At 36.3% G+C, this 21940-nt stretch overlaps 1 protein-coding gene across 1 annotated transcript; it reads right to left on the bottom strand.

Annotated features, from left to right (window-relative positions):
* Positions 1 to 1108: 1108 nt before the first annotated feature.
* On the bottom strand, positions 1109 to 21912 carry LOC149673536 (phospholipid-transporting ATPase ABCA1-like). Its single transcript, XM_089839105.1, has 37 exons — positions 21384 to 21912; positions 19756 to 19988; positions 18836 to 19127; positions 17804 to 17998; positions 17637 to 17732; positions 17036 to 17291; positions 16075 to 16214; positions 15869 to 16000; positions 15646 to 15798; positions 15362 to 15570; positions 14517 to 14855; positions 14378 to 14438; positions 13381 to 13602; positions 12384 to 12702; positions 12048 to 12222; positions 11829 to 11960; positions 11442 to 11719; positions 10643 to 10891; positions 10003 to 10205; positions 9720 to 9876; positions 9234 to 9510; positions 7657 to 7755; positions 7340 to 7585; positions 6204 to 6560; positions 5011 to 5061; positions 4817 to 4943; positions 4631 to 4746; positions 4404 to 4548; positions 4188 to 4311; positions 3573 to 4020; positions 3053 to 3194; positions 2857 to 2991; positions 2694 to 2797; positions 2523 to 2615; positions 2168 to 2402; positions 1991 to 2093; positions 1109 to 1705 (listed from the first exon to the last, which is right to left on the bottom strand). Exons 1-37 carry the CDS (start codon positions 21453 to 21455, stop codon positions 1605 to 1607), a joined length of 6816 nt encoding a protein of 2271 aa, XP_089695231.1. The 5' UTR covers positions 21456 to 21912; the 3' UTR covers positions 1109 to 1604.
* Between the last annotated feature and the right edge of the window lie 28 nt (positions 21913 to 21940).

Below are 21940 nucleotides of genomic sequence, written 5' to 3' on the forward strand. Positions count from 1 at the left end.
CCAAGTTCAATATATGGCCACTTCTGAAGTTTTTAAGCCAATACTTACCACGATTTAATATTGACAACTTAACATAGGCGTTACGAATATTTTAAAATGTCAATATTTCGTACATATTTTCTTAAGTTTAGTTGAAAAACATGTTATTTAAGGCCCTAATTAAAAACGACCCATCCAATTTAATGAGGCACTTCAAACGAGGCTTGATGTTTCAGTAGTTAATTGTGATTTGTTCCCTACTTTTAATTGTCCCGAGGGACTAAGCTAGGGTCCTCTAATTGACGTCGTGTATTTTTCCTTTAATAGGGCGGGTTATTTCTAATATTAATTAAAAACAGGCCCTTATCTTAATGAGTATTTTTTAAAAAGAACCTTTCAGTAATTGCGTACTTCAATATTAACCTAATTTTAGCAAAATCCTTCAGACGATATATTTTTAACTTTGCTATTATCAAGAAGTAATATCTATAGTTTATTAGGGAGAAGGTATAAATTCGCCACATTTCCAGCTTTATCTCCAGTCCAAATGTATATCCGGAGTTAATCCCCGCCGCCTCTAAATTACAACCAGCATCTTATTGGTTCTTGAAACCTCACGTCAGCGCGACGCGAATGAAGAGAATTACGTATTTTCCACCTGAGGAGAGGCGAAATAGCCCGGCCTCCTTTTACGCCCCCTCCCCTTGTATTTTGAAAGGGAGACTGTGACTATGACGCACGAATACTTAGGCATCTTATACCTTCTCCCTAATAAACTAGATATCACTTCTCGCTTTTATTATATCACTACCCTTAGGCTCTTCTCCCTAGTAAACTAGATATCGCTTCTTGCTATTATTATATCACTACACTTAGGCATCTTATACCTTCTCCCTAGTAAACTATATATCGCTTCTCGCTATTATTATATCACTACAGTAGAGCAACGTATTTTTTGAATTTTCAACTCTTCGTCCAAGTTGGGGTCCGCGGGCCCCCAAATTATCATACCTTAATAAAGAGGTTCACTTACTGTTTTTACCGCGGAATTTCACTGGATAAGCTGATCTGAGCAATCTTCACCACTCAAGGCAAAATAGGAAAGATATCAGAGTAGATACAGACCAAGTTAGGAATTAAAAGAATTTCTTCTTTACTTATCACAACTAAAGCCATCAATAAACTAATTAAATTTCAACGCGAAATATAAAATTTGTTTCATTTTTTTGTGTGTGTTTGTGTATATAATGCTAACATTAATAAATATAGGCATAAGTAAAATAACCAGATATAAGTGTGCCTGCCAATACTAAGCATTTGACCTTAATTTCCCTTACCTTTCTTTCCACGCATGCGCTGTCCAGTGTAAATATCGTCATGGCACACTTATACTGAGTTAGTTAAATTACTTATAACAATATATATAAAATGAATTTTGTAAACAATGGGACAAGGGTTGGTCAAGAGTATATGATAACGAGGTCTTGTCTTTTAAATAACAATAACAGGTGAATTAGTTCAGTGCTCTCAAACTGCACAAGGCTTAGCATTTCTGCACTGCACGCACCGCATTTTCAAATCTGTGCAACTGCTGCAATTGGTGGGTTTGAAAACTCGTGCATAATTTACACAACCGTTTCTCTATCAACTTCGTAAATGGCTTTTCCATTTCCAATTATTAAATTTATCAATTCCGGATTGCCTTCGTCATCATCATCACCATCACCTAAAAATAGGTGCTTCATTTTTGTCACCAACATAAGTTTACGTCACCGTAATCCCATGATAAGTCTTCAATCAAATAGGTTGGAATTGTCTAAGTTTGTTTGACTAAAAAGTAAGTTTCTAGAGCATGGTGTTGCAAAAACGATGGTTCGACCTAAGTACAATATAACCTGCCTTTATGGAACACCCTGTATATCACCACAAAATTTATCGGCACCATAAGTTTATGATAATAACCCTGTAAGTCTCCAATAACATATTCTCGCGATAACACCAGAAATCTTACCAATATGAGAATTTTTGGTTGATGGAACAATTTCCACTTGTAAAGAAGGCGAGGCGTCCGAAGGCGATGCGGGTGTTGGTTCTTTGGCGAAATTGACGAAAACCTGCAATTATTTAATTAGCAAATAGTACTTACTAATTGAGATCGTTGGCAATTAAGATTCGTTTCGTTAATTACTTGTTCCAAAGTTGTTTGAGTCACGGAGTAAGTCTCTATCAATGAATTTCGCCTAAATTCTTCTAGTTGTCTAAAAATGAAGGACAACTGAAGAGATGAATTGACGCCATATTGTAATTGCTTCAAATGCTCTTCACGAAGAATAGCGCAATTTCCAAAGGTTTCTACCATCATTTGTTTAACCTTTGCTACGTCTTCCGACGCTTTCAAAGTTGCCGTGTAACCAGCACCGTACCTTTCGACAAAACTAGTGTTACTACCGTTACCCAGACTTTCATTTACCACCCTTAAACCCTAGCTCGTGCACTTTCTGTTATTTTCTATTTGCTTTTGATAACGTAAGTTAACTACTTACTTATTTTTCAACTGTTGAATACTGCCTAAACACCGAAACTGTCCACTAACCATAATAGCTAATTTGGTACAGAGAGCTTCGCATTCTTCCATACTACAATAAAAACACCCAATGTTCTCAAGTACTTTGAACTCTGACCTTAAATTCACGCAAAACCCAAAGATGACCTACCTATGAGAGGTCAATACGACACAATGACCGTCTTTAACTACATCCAAAATACAATTCCATAGAAATCTTTTACTATGGGGATCCATACCGGTCGTGGGTTCGTCCTACCATGACACAAGTACTTAGAAAGGGTACTTAAACATGGTAGAAGGGTTGTATTTACCAGAAATATGACTGCTGGGTAACCAACTAGGGCAATAGCCGTGGATAGCTTTCTTTTATTACCACCTGAATAAGTTCCAGCTGGTATATGAGCGTATTGAGATAGTCCCAACTTTTTAATGGCCCAATAGGCCGTCTACGAAACAAATCATTTCTTATCCCAGCTTCATGGAATTATTTATTTCCGACGCGCTTACAGTTTTAATACTCCTTTCAGGAATTCCCGAGATTCTAGCGTAAAATTCTAAATGTTCCAAAGCTGTCAACAATGGATCCAGAGCGTCAAATTGTGGGCAGTACCCAATTACTTTGCACGTCTCTTCCAGCTCTGATTTGATACTGATAAACAAACGCGTTCCTTTTAAAGGTGGTTTTCTTGTGTACCGAGTGACGTAATGTAGGCCTACGGTTTTAGTATCCTTGGATAATTAGGGACATTATAGGCTACGAGGATTTGATTGTAAGTGTAGTTAAGGTGGAGTTACGACGTTGTTTTTAATTGAAAGTTAATTTTCTCGAGCTCTGATTGACGTAAGGTAAAGTTTTAGGTATCCTTGGATAGATAACAATTAGGGCTATCATGTGTTAAAGGGATTTCCTTATAAGTGTTGTTAAACGCGAGTTATGACATCACAAAGTTGGGATTCTGATAGCGAATCTCGCAGCAATGCCATTACAAATTTGGGAAAACAGTCTAGATAACTAGAAAGATCTTACCTGTAACCTCCAATAAAAGCGTCCCCTGATGTGACAGTCGTATCTCCAGTCAGCATTTTAAAGGTAGTCGTTTTCCCGGCACCATTGACACCCAACAGTCCGAAACACTGACCATTTCCGACGGTCAAACATAACTTATTAACAGCCGGGGGTTTCAGAGGGTCGTACACTTTGCACAAGTCTTGAATTAACAAAACGTAATCATCCGGTTTGGCCGATCGCGCGCGTTCCTGTTCTTGTAGAACATCTTGGTCACAAAAAAGTTCCTTTTCATCTTCAGCTTTTAACGAATGATTAGAGGTGGTAGGGAATTCGTATCTTTTGACGTGTATGACGCCATAGTCAATGACAACAACAATTACGAAGAAAATGACACCTTGAAGACCGAGTAGGAGAAGGTTCAAACCCATGAAGTTGAAATGGTACGGGTTTTTACGAAGATCGACACCTTTTTTGGGTTAAAAACCAAAACATAGCTATACTTGAACGAGTCGTTTGAACCGTCTATGTCCTTGGACACTTTCTCAAGGTCAAGATGGACACAATATACTTAAGTTTTATGGGGTTTTCGCTATTGAAGGTGGTAGGTATACGCAATAAAAAAACGGTACTAACCATAATCGGCGAAGACAGAGGCCATCAAGTTAGTACTGTACAAGTCCATCAAACCCCGTCCCAAACAATAATGAGGAAAAATGAGATAAACTTTATCTAGAACCGAGGCTAAGTCCTCCAAAACCTTTCCATGACGATAAAAAACCAAACCAATTACTTCAATATCAGACAGTCACCACTCACAAGAAAGTACGTTGGTATGACCAACTACCTTACTTTGTTATCCAACATTCGCAAGATATAAATAGAGATTGTGGTTAGACAACCGACAAAGAGATTGACACTAGATAAGGTGATGAAAGCGGCGCTGGCCGAATCGAAGAAATTTGTGGCAATGTACATTAATGGTATACAGGCAAAGCTTAATGACATTAAAAATATAACGTAAGGTCCACGGCGACATCTCCCTCTGTACTCCCTAGCTGTGAACATAAACCACTTACCAGAATAAGAACAGTAAAAAGGTGAAGCCAGAAATGTGATAATCGGAGATGTACGATTGTTCGTCAAAGGCCAAGAATATGAGCACGCAGAGAAACACGACGAACAAAGCCTTAAACTAAAATACGCGTTGGTGATTTAAATACGTTAGTTTATTTGCTTTGCTTTTGTTTGTTTTCGTGGCTTACTATGTCAAATATGAATGAGCTGAGCCAGTAAAGAATTGGTTTCAAACCACTGACGTATTGAAGGTGTTTGGAACCGCTCGATTTGTCTTCGATTATGAATATTATGAAACTAACAGGTACGAATGACCTTAAACGGTTTTTTGAGTGTTAGATTTTAAATGTTTAAAGGGGGCCTTAGGATGTCTATAACTTACAATGCAAATATAATGCATAGACTAGTAATAAATCCTAAATCACCATGGTCACTGAAAAGAAACACCACGAACACTATAGTCAGAAGTGGATCATATTACAGCTCCCTAGAAGTACTGGACGATATAACATCGCCGTGCATCAGCATTGTCTCCTAGCACTGAAGAGAAAAGGGTATATGCGAAACGCAGTGGCGAATTTGTGAACTAAACCAGGGGAATGATTTTGGCGCGAAAGAAATTTTTAAAAAGCGGGGCAAGCTAACGGAAGTAAGTGGTAGCCAATGAGGAAAGGTTTGAGAGAGAAGAGCGCGGAAAGAAACAAGTTGTTCCATACAAAGTGTTGGGTTGTGAATATAATAGTAGAGCTCCACTTTATTTTTCCGATTTTAAAAAATAATTGGCGGTCTATAGGTATTTTTTAAAGGCTTGTGTTGAAAAGGAAATCATCAAAATAGCCTTCATCATGCTAGACTATTTTTAATGTATCCTTAGTACAGTACTGAGTTTCCACCGATCTAAAGGTTTTTAGCGGGGATAGTTGGACCGATTTATTACTAATTAAAGGTTATGTGCGTCGACATAGAAATTTGTTTTCCTTTTTTAAGTGTGACAAATTTTTTCAATGCTTTAACGTTTTCCGTTTGCGAAAGATGCTGGTTTTACAAAACGTTTTGGTCGCTTACGGTTAAGTGCTTTTAATATCACATAGATCGTGTTCAGATGTCTCTTTAATTTGGGCATTGCAATTAGTTACATTGATCCTAGGCGTTTTTCCTAATTAGCAAAGAAACATAAGCCATTCTAAATCAAAATTATAACGCGATAACAAGCTTCACACTAATCATGACACTGACGGCGGTCTGACAGCCTTTATCATCAACCGGAACTTCCGTAGGTTAACCTATCTCAAGATCCGGGTTAATGGGAAAACTATACTTGTAAAACTGAGCTATAGATGGCGGGCTTGGATGTCTTGGAAGAAAACGCTGTTTACAAAAGCATAACCTACGTCCAGTACTTATGGGGAGCTGTAATATGATTCACTTATGCTATAGTATAACCATAACCAAACTTGTAACAAGACTTGTTGCATCAATGTTTTGATATTCGAGACGTGAAATTTATGTTTCTTTAAACACACATTTTGACGGATTTTTTAAGTGAAGTGAAGTGCTTAAAACATTTAGACCTACTTAATGATATCCATGGCTTGATCAGGTCCGTATTTCATTGGATGATTCGTAATGGATATTCCGTAATCAGCTGGATCTTTACCGGGATCCAGTTTGGAACGTAGAAGAACATTGTTCATCAAATTGACAAAGGTAACGGATGAAATCCAACCTCGATTATTAAACCATACGCGGACATTGTCAACGGGTTGCGTATTCCGCGAGCTACGACGCCAATGATTAATGACGTCATTGATTACGGTAACGTTGTAATTACGGGATGACAAAGGGTTGACCAAACGGTGGCTCAAATTCGCCAGGACATTGTCCAAGAATTCGGAGACGGGGTTTTTGAGACCGAATGAAAACCCACCAAACCTAGAAACAATTAATGAACAGCTTGAAGACGGCAACTGGACTATAAGTCAATGTTTTGGAAAACGTGGTAACTCAGGGTCAGTATATTTGGAAAACGTGGCAACTGAAGGTCATTATCTTCTGGAAAACGTGGCAACTAAAGGTCATTATCTTCTGGAAAACGTGGTAACTCGGGGTCAATATTTTGAAAAACGTGGTAACTCGGGGTCAATATTTTGAAAAACGTGGTAACTCGGGGTAAATATTTTGAAAAACGTGGTAACTCGGGGTAAATATTTTGAAAAACGTGGTAACTCGGGGTAAATATTTTGGAAAACGTGGTAACTCGGGGTAAATATTTTGGAAAACGTGGTAACTCTGGGTAAATATTTTGGAAAACGTGGTAACTCGGGGTAAATATTTTAGAAAACGTGGTAACTCGGGGTAAATATTTTGGAAAACGTGGTAACTCGGGGTAAATATTTTGGAAAACGTGCTAACTCGGGGTAAATATTTTGGAAAACGTGCTAACTCGGGGTAAATATTTTGGAAAACGTGCTAACTCGGGGTAAATATTTTGGAAAACGTGCTAACTCGGGGTAAATATTTTGGAAAACGTGCTAACTCGGGGTAAATATTTTGGAAAACGTGCTAACTCGGGGTAAATATTTTGGAAAACGTGCTAACTCGGGGTAAATATTTTGGAAAACGTGCTAACTCGGGGTAAATATTTTGGAAAACTTGGTAGCTTGGAAATACTTATGTTGCATCATGAACTTATGCAATTAAAACGAACTAACCTTCGTTTGTAATATTTCTTGGTAGTCTTTACAATCCAGTCGGATACATTTCGCCCGGTGACGTTTTGTAGAATATCGCCGGTTGCAGTGACAACGGAAGGCGGTGTGGGGCCACCGGCAGCAGCTGGGCAGCGAATACTGCCCAAACTACACGAGCAATCAACGATTTTGTTAGCCTCACTAATATTGTAACGTTGAATCAGATCTTCCCGATGGAGTTTGTTCGAATTCAAGCATTCGAATTTTCTTCAATGAATTCAGAAACGTATTTTTTAAGTTGGGGATTAAATACTAGATTCTTTTGGTAGACAACCTACTTAATGCGGTTGTCTTTAACGCAACGATTCCCCAAACCGGGTTCGGATAAAAGAGATTCAATTTGAGAATTGCTCGATTGGCTCGTACTGTTTTGGTTCCTATTTGAAGTTACAATTGAATTTTTTATGATTAAAAAGAAATTGTAGCTTTTGACCGAATTTCACGAGATTCCGACCCAATTTCACGAGATTTCGACCGAATTTCACGAGATTTCGACCGAATTTCACGAGTGGGTTCATACAACTTTTGGAAAACAAATTTCCCTGAATTTTCCAGAGTTACGAGCCTCCAAAGTTTAGTGTAACGCTATTCCTATGGAGGGGGTTGCTTGTTTACGTTTTGCTTAATTACTCGGCCCCTGTTTGGATGGGGGACAAATTGAACTCTAACATACTCAAAGGACATCCCCGTATCTCTAGTAGAACTAGAGTTACGAGCCTCCAAAGTTTATTGTTAAAAATCAAAAGTAACCTAATAACAATAAGTGAGACACTAACATAAGTTGACGAAGATATTCCTTAAATACTCGGCCCCTGTTTGTCGTAGCACTAAGTTTTTAGTATCGCTGGATGGGGGACAAATTGGACTATAACCTACTCAAAGGACATCCCAGTGCCTCTAGTAGAACCAGAGTTACGAGGCTCCAAAGTTTAGCGTAATGCTATTCCTATGGAGCGGGTTGTTTGTTTACCTTTTGCTTAGTTAGTCGGCCCCTGTTTGTCGCAGTCCTAAGTTTATAGTATGGTTGGATGGGGGACAAATAGGACTAAAACATACTCAAAGGACATCCTCGTATCTCTAGTAGAAACAGAGTTACGAGCCTCCAAAGTTTATTGTTAAAAATCAAAAGTGGGTTAGCTAAACGAGTGCGCGACAGGGTGGGTTAGCTAAACGAGTGCGCGACAGGGTTGGTTAGCTAAACGAGTGAGAGAGTGAGAATGAGAGAGTGAGAGTTGTTTGTTTAGGTTTTGCTTAATTACTCGGCCCCCGTTTGTCGTAGCCCTAAGTTTTTAGTATGGCTGGATGGGGACAAATTGTACTATAACATACTCAAAGGACATCTCCGTATCTCTAATATAACCAGCCTGCCTCCAAAGTAAAGTGTAATGTTAATCCTATGGAGGGGGTATGTTTATGAACATTTTTTTTAATTACTCGGCCCTGTTTGACGCAAATTTCCTTGATTTCCCTGAATTTTACTAGAAATTCGTAATTTCCCTGAATTTTCCCTGAGGTTTGTGTCAACTATTTATTTCCCTGATTTTTCCAGGTTTTCCATGTTTTCCAGGTTTGTATGAACCCTGCGAGATTTCGACCGCATTTCACGAGAGTTCGACCCAATTTCACGAGAGTTCGACCCAATTTCACGAGAGTTCGACCCAATATCACGATATTTCGACCCAATATCACGATATTTCGACCCAATATCACGATATTTCGACCTAATTTCACGATACATCGGCCAAAAATTTCTCAATATCCGTCTCAAAATTATCAAGCTAGAGAAAGTCCCCGCCTCAAATTTCTCCGATGGGACTACGTTTGTCGCCATGACAATAAGTAAACCGATACTCACTCGAAAAAGATGTAATTGGGAGGTTTAAAATGCCAAGGATGCAACTCGATCGCTGGTTCCTCGGAATAGGACGCCGTGAACTCGGAGAGACCCATTGATAAACAGATAAAAAACAGAGGCATAGCAAGCTCGCAAAATAGACCTTTGTAATCACGCTTAGTGTGATGAACTCTTCTAACGATTAAAGCTACAAACTGTTGCCAAAAAAGCCACTTCCCCATTACTTGCTTCGAAGGGGAAGGTGGTGGTGACGTATAACCGTCTAAATAGTCCGTCACTTGAAGTAAATTTAGACCAAAAAAAAAATTAGATAAGAGTTCACCCAAAATTTAAAATTTCTTAATTGTAGGAAATTATTTTAAGGGATATTTTGAAAACGGTATCTTATACGTTAATAAAGCATAGGATTTTATAGGAATTCTAGGATCTTTGGCGTCCTTGAATTAATCCTAAAAAGAAAACTATAAAAATTACGAATATACGAACCATCAGGCCGTTTCTTTTTCTTTTGTCCCAAACACGACAATAAAACCGCAATAAAATTGCCGCAATTATACAGTAACTTATCGCTGAGACTCCTATTTTCGGAGGTATTTTTAACTGCAACATTATCCCTGGCTGTTTCAGAAATACGAAGGAATATCTGCAATTAAAATTAGTTTTTTTATGACATTAAAAAAACACGGGTATAAACATAAGCTCATAAGATATGAAGTGTTATACTTGTGGAAAATATCTTATAAACTTATGGCATAAATAAGGCAATTACTTCTTCGAAGGACGAGTCGGAAATACCGTAACTAGATATTGGCAAATAATTTTGCTGTTTTTCCAAACTTTCAAGGAGTTTTAGTAGACTACCATCTTCCTGGTATTTTTTAGGAATTAGAAATGTCATATCAGCCCCGACATTCTCTATCAACTCTCCTTCCCGAACGTACTTCTTGACGAAATCGCTCATTTTCGCGGCAACTACGTAACCATTATAGGTAATATACAAAGTGTTTTCTGATAAGTCTGTATCCATAAATTGGAGGATTGTTCTTTGGGAAATCAATTTGAGTCGAAAATGCAATTTCTATTTCCATTTTGCCGTCCGGGACACTATTTTCGAGTTATGATTGGATGGAGTATTTTACGGATGACCCCTAAAAATTAAATTAAGAAACCGAAAGGCAATAATTTCTAATTAAATTTAAGGGGTCATCCGTTAAGTACTCCATCCAATCTTAACTCGAAAACAGCGTCCCTTAGAGCAAACAAAATGGAGATAGAATTTACATTTCGACTCAAAATCGTGCAACCAAAAGAACATTCCCATTAATTTATGGCAGACTTATCAGAAACAACTTGAATACATGTTTTTCATTTGAGATTAATTACCACGTCGGTAATTAAACCTAAATTACCTTCTTCCAAGTAACCCAATTTGGGAAATAAAACGGTTTTTTCGTCAACAAAATCATTGCAATTGCCATTCATCTCCAGGTGTTTCTCCGGACTTTTGACCATGGTCAAGTAATACCCTTTTCCGTATCTAGCTTTTAAGAAAAGTGAAGATCCGCAACATCTAAGCTTGCCATTGGCTATCACCGCTATTCTATCACCCAATAATTCAGCTTCGTCCATATGATGTGTTGTTAATATAATAGTCCTGTCTTTAAGAACAAGGACAACGATTGAAAGATTGGCCCAGGTTTTTAACTTTTTAAAAAAAACTTGTCTAAAACTGGGAAAAACGTAAATTCGGTAAAGCTTCATCAAGAAGCGATATTTAGTTTACTAGGGAGAAGATATATATTCGCGACATTTCTAGCTTTATCTCCAGTCCAAACGTAGGTCAGGAGTTAATCCCAGCCTCTAAATTACAACCAGCATCTCACTGGTTCTTGACACCTCACGTCAGCGCGACGCGAATGACGAAAATTACGTATTTTCCGACTGAGGAGAGGCGAAATAGCCCGGCCTCCTTTTACGTCCCCCCCCCTTGTATTTTGAAAGGGGGACTGGGACTATGGCGTGCGAATACTTAGGCATCTTATACCTTCTCCCTAGTAGTGAACTAGATATGAGTTGGAATGAAGTAAATACTAACCGTTCTTCATTCCTACTTCTAAAATTAAATCTATCCCTGCCCTTACAAAATATTTTTAGCGGTTTTCCCAGCGTTAGTAACGAACCCAAATTTGCCACCAAAAATAGGCCTACCTCTTTTGTACTTAATTAACAACTCCCAAATGGATCGTCTAGCGCAAGGATCCACACCAGCGGTTGGTTCATCTAAAATGACTGTTTTCGAGCCGGCAGTGAAGGCGATACCAACTGACAACTTTCGTTTCATGCCACCCGAAAGGTTACCGGTAAATTCCTTTCGTTTACCTTCGAGACCCAAATCAACCAATAATTCTTCGGTCTCTTCGGCTACACTTTCATTGGTCCCACCCTTTAAACACCCGTAGAACCATAAATGTTCTTCCACCGTTAAACTACAAATAAATACGTCATAAACACAAGGGTGTGACGCGCGGACACGACGTACGGTGTAACACCATTGATAATCTTATCAGTTGAAAAGATTGGACATTACAAACGTACCCTTCAAATAAAACGTTGTATTGGGGACATACACCCAAACTTCTTCGTACGTCATCCATGTTCTTAGTTACGCTATAACCATTTATGTACGCATTTCCCGATGTAGGAGCGTATAAACCAATCAGCATCGAGCTTTATTGATTGAACAAAAGGTATTGTCTGTGAGTATCTTAGACGCGTGACTGCTTTTGGTTTTACACCACCACGGATATTACATACATTGTGGATGTTTTCCCTGCTCCATTGTGACCCAAAAATGACGTAATCTGACTTTCGTAAAAATTGAGGGACAAATCATCAACTGCCCTTTTACGATTACCGTAAATTTTGACTAAATTTTGAATCGATACTCCTAAAGTTAAATCGGATGGTTCGTCTTCAAAATCGTCGTTAACTATATTATAATTAATAATATAGTTAATTATTTTTCTTACGCTGGATAATGTGGACATATAGTAAACTAGGGTTGCCACAATTTCAAATTCCCTGACTTTTCCCTGACCTCTTTAAACTCCTTGACTGTGGCAACCCAGTAAACGCGTGAAAACAACATACATTGAAAGCCCCCATTTGATTTTTGATTGATTTCATTATCGGTTAACGAATTGGTACCGAACCAATAAGATTTGGTCAGGAAGTAATACCACGGTTTGGCAATACCGTATTGACCGGGGAAAACACTTTCGATGTATAAGGCTATCAGCATGAACAGAACGCCATCGAATATGTTCATGCCGATACAGTGACCTAAACTAAATGTATCGTCCGGTATTGGACTAACGCCAAGGTTGCCCCATTGGGCACCTTCACCGTTCTCTTCGAGAAATGACAAATATATAGCACCCATGCTAAAAGCGCAACTGGGCATGATGCACTGCGCACGGAAAGATTGAAGTTTTAGTTATGTATAATTATAGGGTTTAATTTGGACCAAGCGAGGGAGAAATTAAACTGAACTGCGTCAGACATTTTGATATTCAGACGCCATTTTGGAACAAGGATACCGATCTAAACGTATATTATATTATATTACGTATATTATAATGAACCAATTTTCAAAATTTCATTCGAATCGGTTCATATTTGCGGGAGTTATCGCGTTAGAACGTTCCAGCTACTTCAATTTTGGGCCGCCATTATCCAAGATGGCTACCGATTAAAACCAAATTATATACGAATCTTCTATAGGTGATAATGAACCACCATTGTAAATTTAAATCCAATCGGTAAAGATTTAAGAGTGTCAGAAAGTACATTTCAAACAAATTTCGGAAGAAATCGCGTGAAAAAATATGGTTAGTTAGATTTTGGGCCGCCATGTTCCAAGATGGCAACCGTTTAAAACCAAAATTAATACGCCTCTTCTACGGATTATAAAAAACCACCGTTCCAAATTTCATTAAAATCAATTAAATTTTAGAGCATCAGAAAACAAATTTCCAAAAAAGGTCCGTCCAAAAAAAAAACAAAAACCAAAAAAAAAAAAAAATAACAAAACCCCTGATTTTTCTCAACTCGCTCAGCCAATCACGACTCACGGATGAAACCTTACCGATAAAAATTTCAGCCAATAATTCATATCCATGTAAAACCTGTTTAAGAACGAGGTGGGCAGATAAAACAAGAAAAAAATGGTTCCGCCACCGACAGCGGCGATATTGGCATTGGAGAAGAAGGTACTCAACAAAAAACTAATCATCACAATCGCGAAACAATGCGACAAAAGATAAATATAGATCACAACGGGATCACTTCGTTCTAAAATACCTCCGTACTATAAAAAAAAGAGACGGGTTTTATATTAAATATAAATGAAAAACAAGTATTTAAAGGAAAAGTCAAGTTAACATAACATTATACCTTAAAAGAACGGCCTTTTTCTAAATATAAAAGGAATTAAATATTAAAAAATATAAATTAATAATCTCTTATTAAAAACAGGGATAGATTTAATTTTAGAAGTAAGAATGGAGAACAGAGTAATCTGGGCGCGCGTCTAAGTGGAGTATGAAAGAAGAGGCGGGTCATAGCGACAGAGGTAAAAAAGAAAGTACGTATTTTTCGCCGTCCCCGTCAGCAACGTTATCAAAATGTAGTTTAAGTGAGCCAATAAGATAATTTAAACTTTTCGTTATGTGTTGGAGGGAGGGAGGGGCTCTTTACTGGACTATGAGTCGGACTGAAGTAAATATTAACTGTTCTCCATTCCTACTTTTAAAATTAAATCTATCCCTGTTAAAAACTAATTGGCATTTAGCCTTAAAAACGAGGACTGCCGCGTCTGCTAGCCCTAAGGGATTGGTTGAATTCTCACAGAGAGAGGTAAGGGGTAAGAGATTCGGGCTGGCAGAAGCCACTAAAACAATGGCGGATGGCACAGTAGCCCTTGATTATTTTTAAGGCTAACTAAATGCTAATTATTTTGCAATAAAAGATCATTTATTTTAAATATATTTCGCTTTATATTTAGAAAAGGCCCTTCTTTTAAGGTATAATGTTAAGTTACCTGAACTATTCCTTTAAATAACAAATAAATACGATAAACTCACCGTAAATATCACAGATAGAAAAATACAACTAATTATCATTATTAAAATAGATTCAATAAACCTGTTATAAAAAAATATCACATTCATAAGTCAATTAATATTGTTCCCTAATAAGTTCGCATTCACAGCGGTGTCTTACCAAGCAACCCACAAAATTCCATTTTCAAGACCCATAATTTTCATGACTTCTTTGAGTCTTAATTGTTTTTCAGTAACAATTCCTTTCGTTATCATAGAACAAGTGTAAAGCCAAGCGACGGTCATAAAAAACGCGAAGTTGAGCGAAATGAGGAACAAAAATTGATCCATGATGTAACAGGGGTACGGAAATTGTTGCGTGTAAACGCCCGTTTCGACCTCTGACCCCGTTTGAAGCTTAATTATAGCGTGGTCTATCGCGTCTTGTAGAAAAGCGAAACCGAATGTCAAGTATTTTAAATCGTACGTTGGTCTACGACGACTACCCGCTTTGGGGAAGCTGAAAATTAAATTTAAAATGGATTGGAGAAATTGGGATTTGGCTTAATTACTCGAGCCCTGGTTGTTGTAACCCACAATTTTTTAGTATCCCTGTATCTCTTATGGGACCAGAGTTTAAAGGTGTAGTGTAATTAAGATTATGATAATCCCACAGAGAGGACGTCTATAAAAATTTTGCTTAATTACTCGGGCTCTGATTGTTGTAACCCCAAGTTTTTAGTATCCTTGGAAAGAGGAGAAATAGGGCTATAACATACTCAAAGGATTTCCCTGTATCTCTTATGGAAACGGCATTAAAAGGGGTCGTCTAAATAAGCAAATGTTAATCCTATGGAGAGGACGTTTATGTCCATTTCGCTTAATTACTCGGGCCCTGATTGTTGTAACCTCAAGTACTTATTACCATCGGAAAGAATAGAAATAGGCCTATAACATTCTCAAAGGACTTCCCTGTACCTCCTACAAAACCAGAGCTACAACTAATGAAAACAAAGTTAGGCTTACAAATCGAAAATTCTTTTGCTGCTTTCGACTTGTTTGGCGTCCATTCTAATTTTGTATTTTATAAACGTGGGCAATTCTTCCTTATCATTTTCGTGTAAATCGTCGAAGACAATTCCGGCGAAAAATTTCTTTTCAGCTTGTAATTCGATACTTCTAAATAACATTCGTTTCTCATCCGATATTCCTTCGAAGCGATTTGTGTCTATACACTAAATTACAATATTTCTTAAATAAAAAACTCGCCAAATTTTGGTATTTTAGGGCCAACGACCACAAATTCATACCTGTAGATACGTTCTGAGATTATCGGAAAAATCCGACATATACATGAGAAATTCTACGAGAGTTTCGAAATTAGGGGCGATGAAAAAGTCGTACAAATCTTGACTAGAATAACCAAAATACGATTTGTCCTCGTTCAGACTATTTAAAATATTCTAAGAATATATCCAGAATATTTTAGTAAAATTTGCCAAGTTAAAATAACGACAAGTATCTATCATTTACGTTCATGAAGTTCATTGAAGAAACGCTTGTCTCTTCGTCACTGTTTTCCATAAGTGACATTAACGACAATTGTTCTGTTAATTTTGACAAATTTTCAATAGCGTTTACTAAAGGAACTACCGTTTCGTTCATCTATAAAAGCGGTGTTTGAAATTTACACACGTGTGTTTATTGAGTGTAATTACCGTAACACAATTAGTAATTACCTTTTCAATAATTTTAGTCGTTGCTTTTGTAACGGGTGTGTATAGAATTTTGCCTCTAATAAAGGGTTTAAACATTTGCCATAGAATTTGAGTTTTATCGTTCGTTTCCAAGTATTCGAACAATTCATTGCATTTTGTATCTAAAATAACATTTAAATTGTGTATTGTTGCGTGATACATTAAACAGAATTCCATGTGAATTTATGTATTGTTATGTGACAAATTATGAAGAATTCATGTAAATATATGTATTGGTATATTCCTTCTTGCCCCCTGAAAAGTAGGCTTTCCCGCCGATACCCTTGCCCCTGGAAAGGAGGCTTTCCCGCCGATCCCCTTGCCCCTGTAAAGTAGGCTTTCCCGCCGATCCCCTTGCCCCTGGAAAGTAGGCCTACCCGCCGATCCCCTTGCCCCTGGAAAGTAGGCCTACCCGCCGATCCCCTTGCCCCTGGAAAGTAGGCCTACCCGCCGATCCCCTTGCCCCTGAAAGGTGGGCTTACCCGCAAATCCCCTCCGCGATTTTTGTGTCTGGTCAAACGTAATCTCGCTAAAATTTTTAAAAAAATTCTGGATTGTTTTTTAAGCTTCTCAGTGTTTTAAAACCAACATATCCAAAATATAGGTATTATAGGATAAATTTACGAATTATAGGTTTTTATAGGACCATCTCAGAATTATAGGTATTTATAGGTATTATAGGTACTCTGGGAGCCCTGTAACATATATTTAGTACTGTTGACAACTTATCTATTGCAACCTGAACATAACATAATGACACTTCAAATTGCTTTCCGAAATTCTAAACTTATTCCCTGCATAATAAATTTTAAATCGCCCTTAATAACTATCCTATGATTGATAACAATTAGGGTTATCACACGACCTCGTGTTATGAAGCATAATACAATATTAGGCCTACAAAAAAAATAAATTATGCACAATAAACAAAAATTTATCTTACTCGTTGAATTATCATATTCGTAAATTTTAGTTTTATCTTTGTTGTTTTTAGTCGATTCTTTCATTTGTTCTTTCAACTCTTCGAATTTTCTTTCGAGTCCTTGATTATCGGGATCGAATAAAACGGTCGAATTTCGACCGCAGAAAAACGTTTGAAATAATTGCATCGTAAACACCATCGTTTCGCCAAAATCCGACGTTGATTTTAAATTATTAACGTTTTTTCTAATATAATACAAACTAGGTAGTTCTTTGAGCTGAAAAACATTAACTAATTCCTTTAATACGCTAATTATTTAGTAGTTTAAGCATAAGTTTATAAAACATGTTCCATAAGTATGACACCTACCTATAATTCGTAATGCTAGAGACATACTGGGAGCTAGTTCGAATCTATGACCTACCACACTCACTTCGTGAAAAGCTCAAGTTTGTAACCAGTGACAAACTTATGAAACATATCTTATGATTTAAGGTTTAGTCAAGAAATTGACTGAGAAACGTGTGGTATATCAAGGTCACTCGGTTCGTGATGAGAAACTACCACAATATTCATGTTTTTCGGTAAATTTTTTGACTTAAACTTTTTTCCAATTATTTACCTCTTTCATAATAGTATTAAAGGTTTCGACTGTATCAATAATCGTTTCTAACCGAGGTGGTGACATACCAACGTTCATTTTAGTAACGTTGGAAAACTGTACGCAGAAAGTAATTGAGAAATGTTGAACTATAACTTATACCCCCGGCGAAACTTTGAATTAATTACTTGATAATAAAATATTTTCCAATCAATTTTTTTCAATAAATGTCGAAAGAAAATGGAGGCGTCGTTTTCCGATAGACTACATAATTGGTATTTTAGATATCTGGCTTTATATCTATTTTCAACAATAATCAAATCGCTCAACGCGTCTCGATTACATAAATGTGAACGCAGTGATACTCGTTGTATATCGAATAACTGGAAATTGTAAATAGTGATATTTTATTTTTTTCCCCCGAGGGGCAAATCACTTCTGGTTGTGTTAAATTGGTTATAGGGCGAGTTGAAAACAAAGGGTTGTGAGAAATTTTCGTTTAAAAAATAAAGGGTTATAATCTATAAAATAAAAAGGGTTAAAAATCTATAAAATAAAAAGGGTTAAAAATCTATAAAATAAAAAGGGTTATAATCTATAAAATAAAAAGGTTTAAAATCTATAAAATAAAAAGGTTTAAAATCTATAAAATAAAAAGGGTTATAAACTTATAATCTATAAAATAAAAAGGTTTAAAATCTATAAAATAAAAAGGTTTAAAATCTATAAAATAAAAAGGTTTAAAATCTATAAAATAAAAAGGGTTAAGATCTATAAAATAAAAAGGGTTAAGATCTATAAAATAAAAAGGGTTATAATCTATAAAATTAAAAGGGTTATAATCTATAAAATTAAAAGGGTTATAATCTATAAAATAAAAAGGGTTAAAATCTATAAATTAAAAAGGGTTAAGATCTATAAAATAAAAAGGGTTAAGATCTATAAAATAAAAAGGGTTATAATCTATAAAATAAAAAGGGTTAAGATCTATAAAATAAAAAGGGTTAAGATCTATAAAATAAAAAGGGTTATAATCTATAAAATAAAAAGGGTTATAATCTATAAAATAAAAAGGGTTATAATCTATAAAATAAAAAGGGTTATAATCTATAAAATAAAAGGGTTAAATCTATAAAATAAAGGGTTAAATCTATAAAATAAGGGGATTAATCTATAAAATAAGGGGTTTAATCTAGAAAACGGAAAATTAATTATCTTACCCCTTGAACACCGGCAAATCTCAATTTAGATTGGAGTAGAATTTGCGTGGTGTTTGGCGTAAAGTTGTTGATATTTAAATTATTTACAGAATTTACAATATCTTTGGTATCGTTAAACAATTCGGAAATATTTAAAGTCCCTTGAACGACGGGTCCATCAGGATTGGTTAATTTCCGTAAAAATTTACTAAATGCTTCAACATCCTTAAACATAGTTTCTACGTCTTCAACTTTGTTTTTAGTAATGTATTTGTTACTTAATTCTTCTAAATCAGCCAGAATGTTATTTAAACTAAAAAAGATGCAAAAATCAGGTATTTGCATTGCTATAGGTAACATAATAACTACAAGTTTGACACTTATAATAGCGAGTGGGCAAAGGGGTGAAAATATGGTATTGTAAACGTCAGGCTCCGCTTAGCCAATCAGGTGCATTCTACCACCTTGAAGGAGAGAGGAATGGAGTGGTAACCCCGTACCGATAACGTTGCAGTCTGTACCCCCATCTATACGGCACTGAAGTCCACCCAACATCCTCAGCGTTTAGGTAGGGAAGTACAATACGAAATTGTAAAGGATGCCCCCTCTGTCTAAAAATAGAAGCTAGTTCTCACACAAATACAATGACTTAACAATCGCCTACCAAAGGGTAGGGGCGTACGCGAGGTACACTGGTAGAGTTACGGTGTCGCAGGTCGCCCATCATCATTTCCAATCCATCTCCCCTCATTTATCCCTGACTCAACCACTATCCTCTACTCTCTAAAGTTCACCGCCATTTTGGAGAAAAGGGGAGGAGCCATTTTAAATCACAACCCTTTGACCCTCCCTACAATTTCAACGTTGAGGACTGAGGAGTGTCATACTTATGTTTTTATGCTACTTATACTAAGCCTTGGTGGATTTTAACTTCAACGTACAAGTTTAACGTTGTTTGGGCGGATTGATTTAAAGGCTGATTTCTTTCGTTTTGATGACAAGTGTTGTTGAAAGTGCAAACTGTGTTTTGAAAAAATGGCCAAAAACCGGCAGATGGCAAAGCTTTTTCGTCGAAATGACATTCGGGCATGTTATGTTTAACGCCCTGTTTTCTTAATACCATCAACAACAAGAATAGCAGGAGTGGTATGAAGATTTCCACCATTAACCGAAACTGAAGATTGGTGAAAAAATACATTGCTATTCAAACCTTAGTTTGACATTAAGCATTTGCTAAAATGCTTCAATAACAGATGCAATATTCATGTAAAGCAGTGTGCAAGGGTCGCAGGAACCGAAATAAACTCAATATGACCATATTTTGACATACACATGAGTTCAAAGGTCATGGACTCAAAATTTAACAGCGATACGAGTACAATTCAATGTTTAAATGGGTTTAAAGGTCGCAGAATCGGAAATAAACTCAATATGACCATATTTTGACATACACACGAGTTCAAAGGTCATGGACTCAAAATTAAACAGCGATGTAAGTACAATTCAATGTTTAAATGGGTTCAAAGGTCACAGAATCAAAAATAAAACTCAATATGACCATATTTTGACATACACACGAGTTCAAAGGTCATGGACTCAAAATTAAACAGCGATGTAAGTACAATTCAATGTTTAAATGGGTTCAAAGGTCACAGAATCAAAAATAAAACTCAATATGACCATATTTTGACATACACACGAGTTCAAAGGTCATGGACTCAAAATTAAACAGCGATGTAAGTACAATTCAATGTTTAAATGGGTTCAAAGGTCACAGAATCAAAAATAAAACTCAATATAAGAATACGATTGATGTTCAAAGGTTGCAGAATCAGAAATAAACTCAATATAACATATTTTGTAAGTTCAAATGTCACACAATAAAAATTAAATTCAATAATAAAATTGGTTCAAAGGTCATATAATTAAAAAAACTTAATGTTCAAATGGGTTCAAAGGTCGCGGAATCGAAAATAAAACTCAATATGAACACATTTTGGCCGCGCAATGGGTTCAAAGGTCATGGGGTAAAATATAAATCATTGTCGATATATTTGTGTTTCAAAATGCACCCTTATTGAAATTTAACTACATATTGATTCATACACATGAAAATCTACAAGTTAAGAATAATTGTGTTTAAAGGTCACTGGGTCAATAGTAAAACATTTTCAGGGGCTTCAGGAATAACACTGATTGAAAAATAACAATGTAATTCGCGTGATCAAAGTTTATCATGAGTTGCTACAAAATTCTGAGATTCAAGTTCATGTGATTTCCCCTGATATTTTAAAACCAATAATTTGTCAATGTTCAAAGTATTTAAGAATATTACATTTGATCAACTGCTAATCTTATTGGCCTATTTTTAATCCCATGCTTTTCCAGGTTTTCCATTTTACCTATCTGTGGCAACTCTGTCATCTTAGAAGCCAGTGACCCATTTACTTATATTGTAACGACATAACCAGTTAAACACAAATAATCTTAACTTCACAATTTTACTTTACAATTTATGATTTTAAAATAGAAGATTATACGATCAAACGAAAAAATTTGTTTCACTTACCTTATGACGTCGGTGAAGTGTGAAATTCTTCCATAGAAGAAGATACAATTTCCTACAGTTACTGTTGTTCATCTTTTGTGTATTGAAGCCCGCACAAAACACTAACTCTCAGATGAAGATAATAGAAGCATTTGTAGTTTTTAGTTCCTTATCAATATTATCGAATTAATAAAAACAAATCTTTCCACTTTTCCTCTTAATGCTCCTACAGTTATTAAATTGAAACTTCAGGGTCAGACTCTATTTTAGTAAACAGTGTTCCATAACTGCTCCTTTAGCGAAAAAACCGGACCGTTAAAGGAAAAAACGAACTCGAAAATATTTATTAAATAATTACACCCGTTCCTCAGGGACATTCATTAATGATTATCAAGTCATAAATAACTCCTTCCTTAATCTACCACAAATCTTTGCAGATTCGTAAAAACGTCCCAACTATCTTAGAGCAGACGACTCGACAATGGCCTACAAACTACAACGACCTTGGAAATTGAAGATATTGCCGGCTCATCTCGCGTACCTCCAGTGTCGTCTGCTACAACTAACATCCCTAAAAA

This window comes from Phalangium opilio, unplaced genomic scaffold (genome assembly GCF_054372755.1).
Source record: "Phalangium opilio isolate 3A_F unplaced genomic scaffold, DU_Popi_V2 ptg000048l_1, whole genome shotgun sequence".
Taxonomy (NCBI): Eukaryota; Metazoa; Arthropoda; class Arachnida; order Opiliones; family Phalangiidae; genus Phalangium; species Phalangium opilio.

Excerpts from the sequence above, each read along its gene's own strand:
- LOC149673536 (XM_089839105.1), bottom strand. The coding sequence starts at position 21,455 with ATGAACAACAGTAACTGTAGGAAATTGTATCTTCTTCTATGGAAGAAT. Across the intron at positions 5,062-6,203 it reads CAAGCCATGGATATCATTAA|TGACCATGGTGATTTAGGAT; the intron begins GTAGGTCTAAAT and ends GTTTCTTTTCAG. Across the intron at positions 2,992-3,052 it reads CTGAAAGGAGTATTAAAACT|ACGGCCTATTGGGCCATTAA; the intron begins GTAAGCGCGTCG and ends TTTGTTTCGTAG.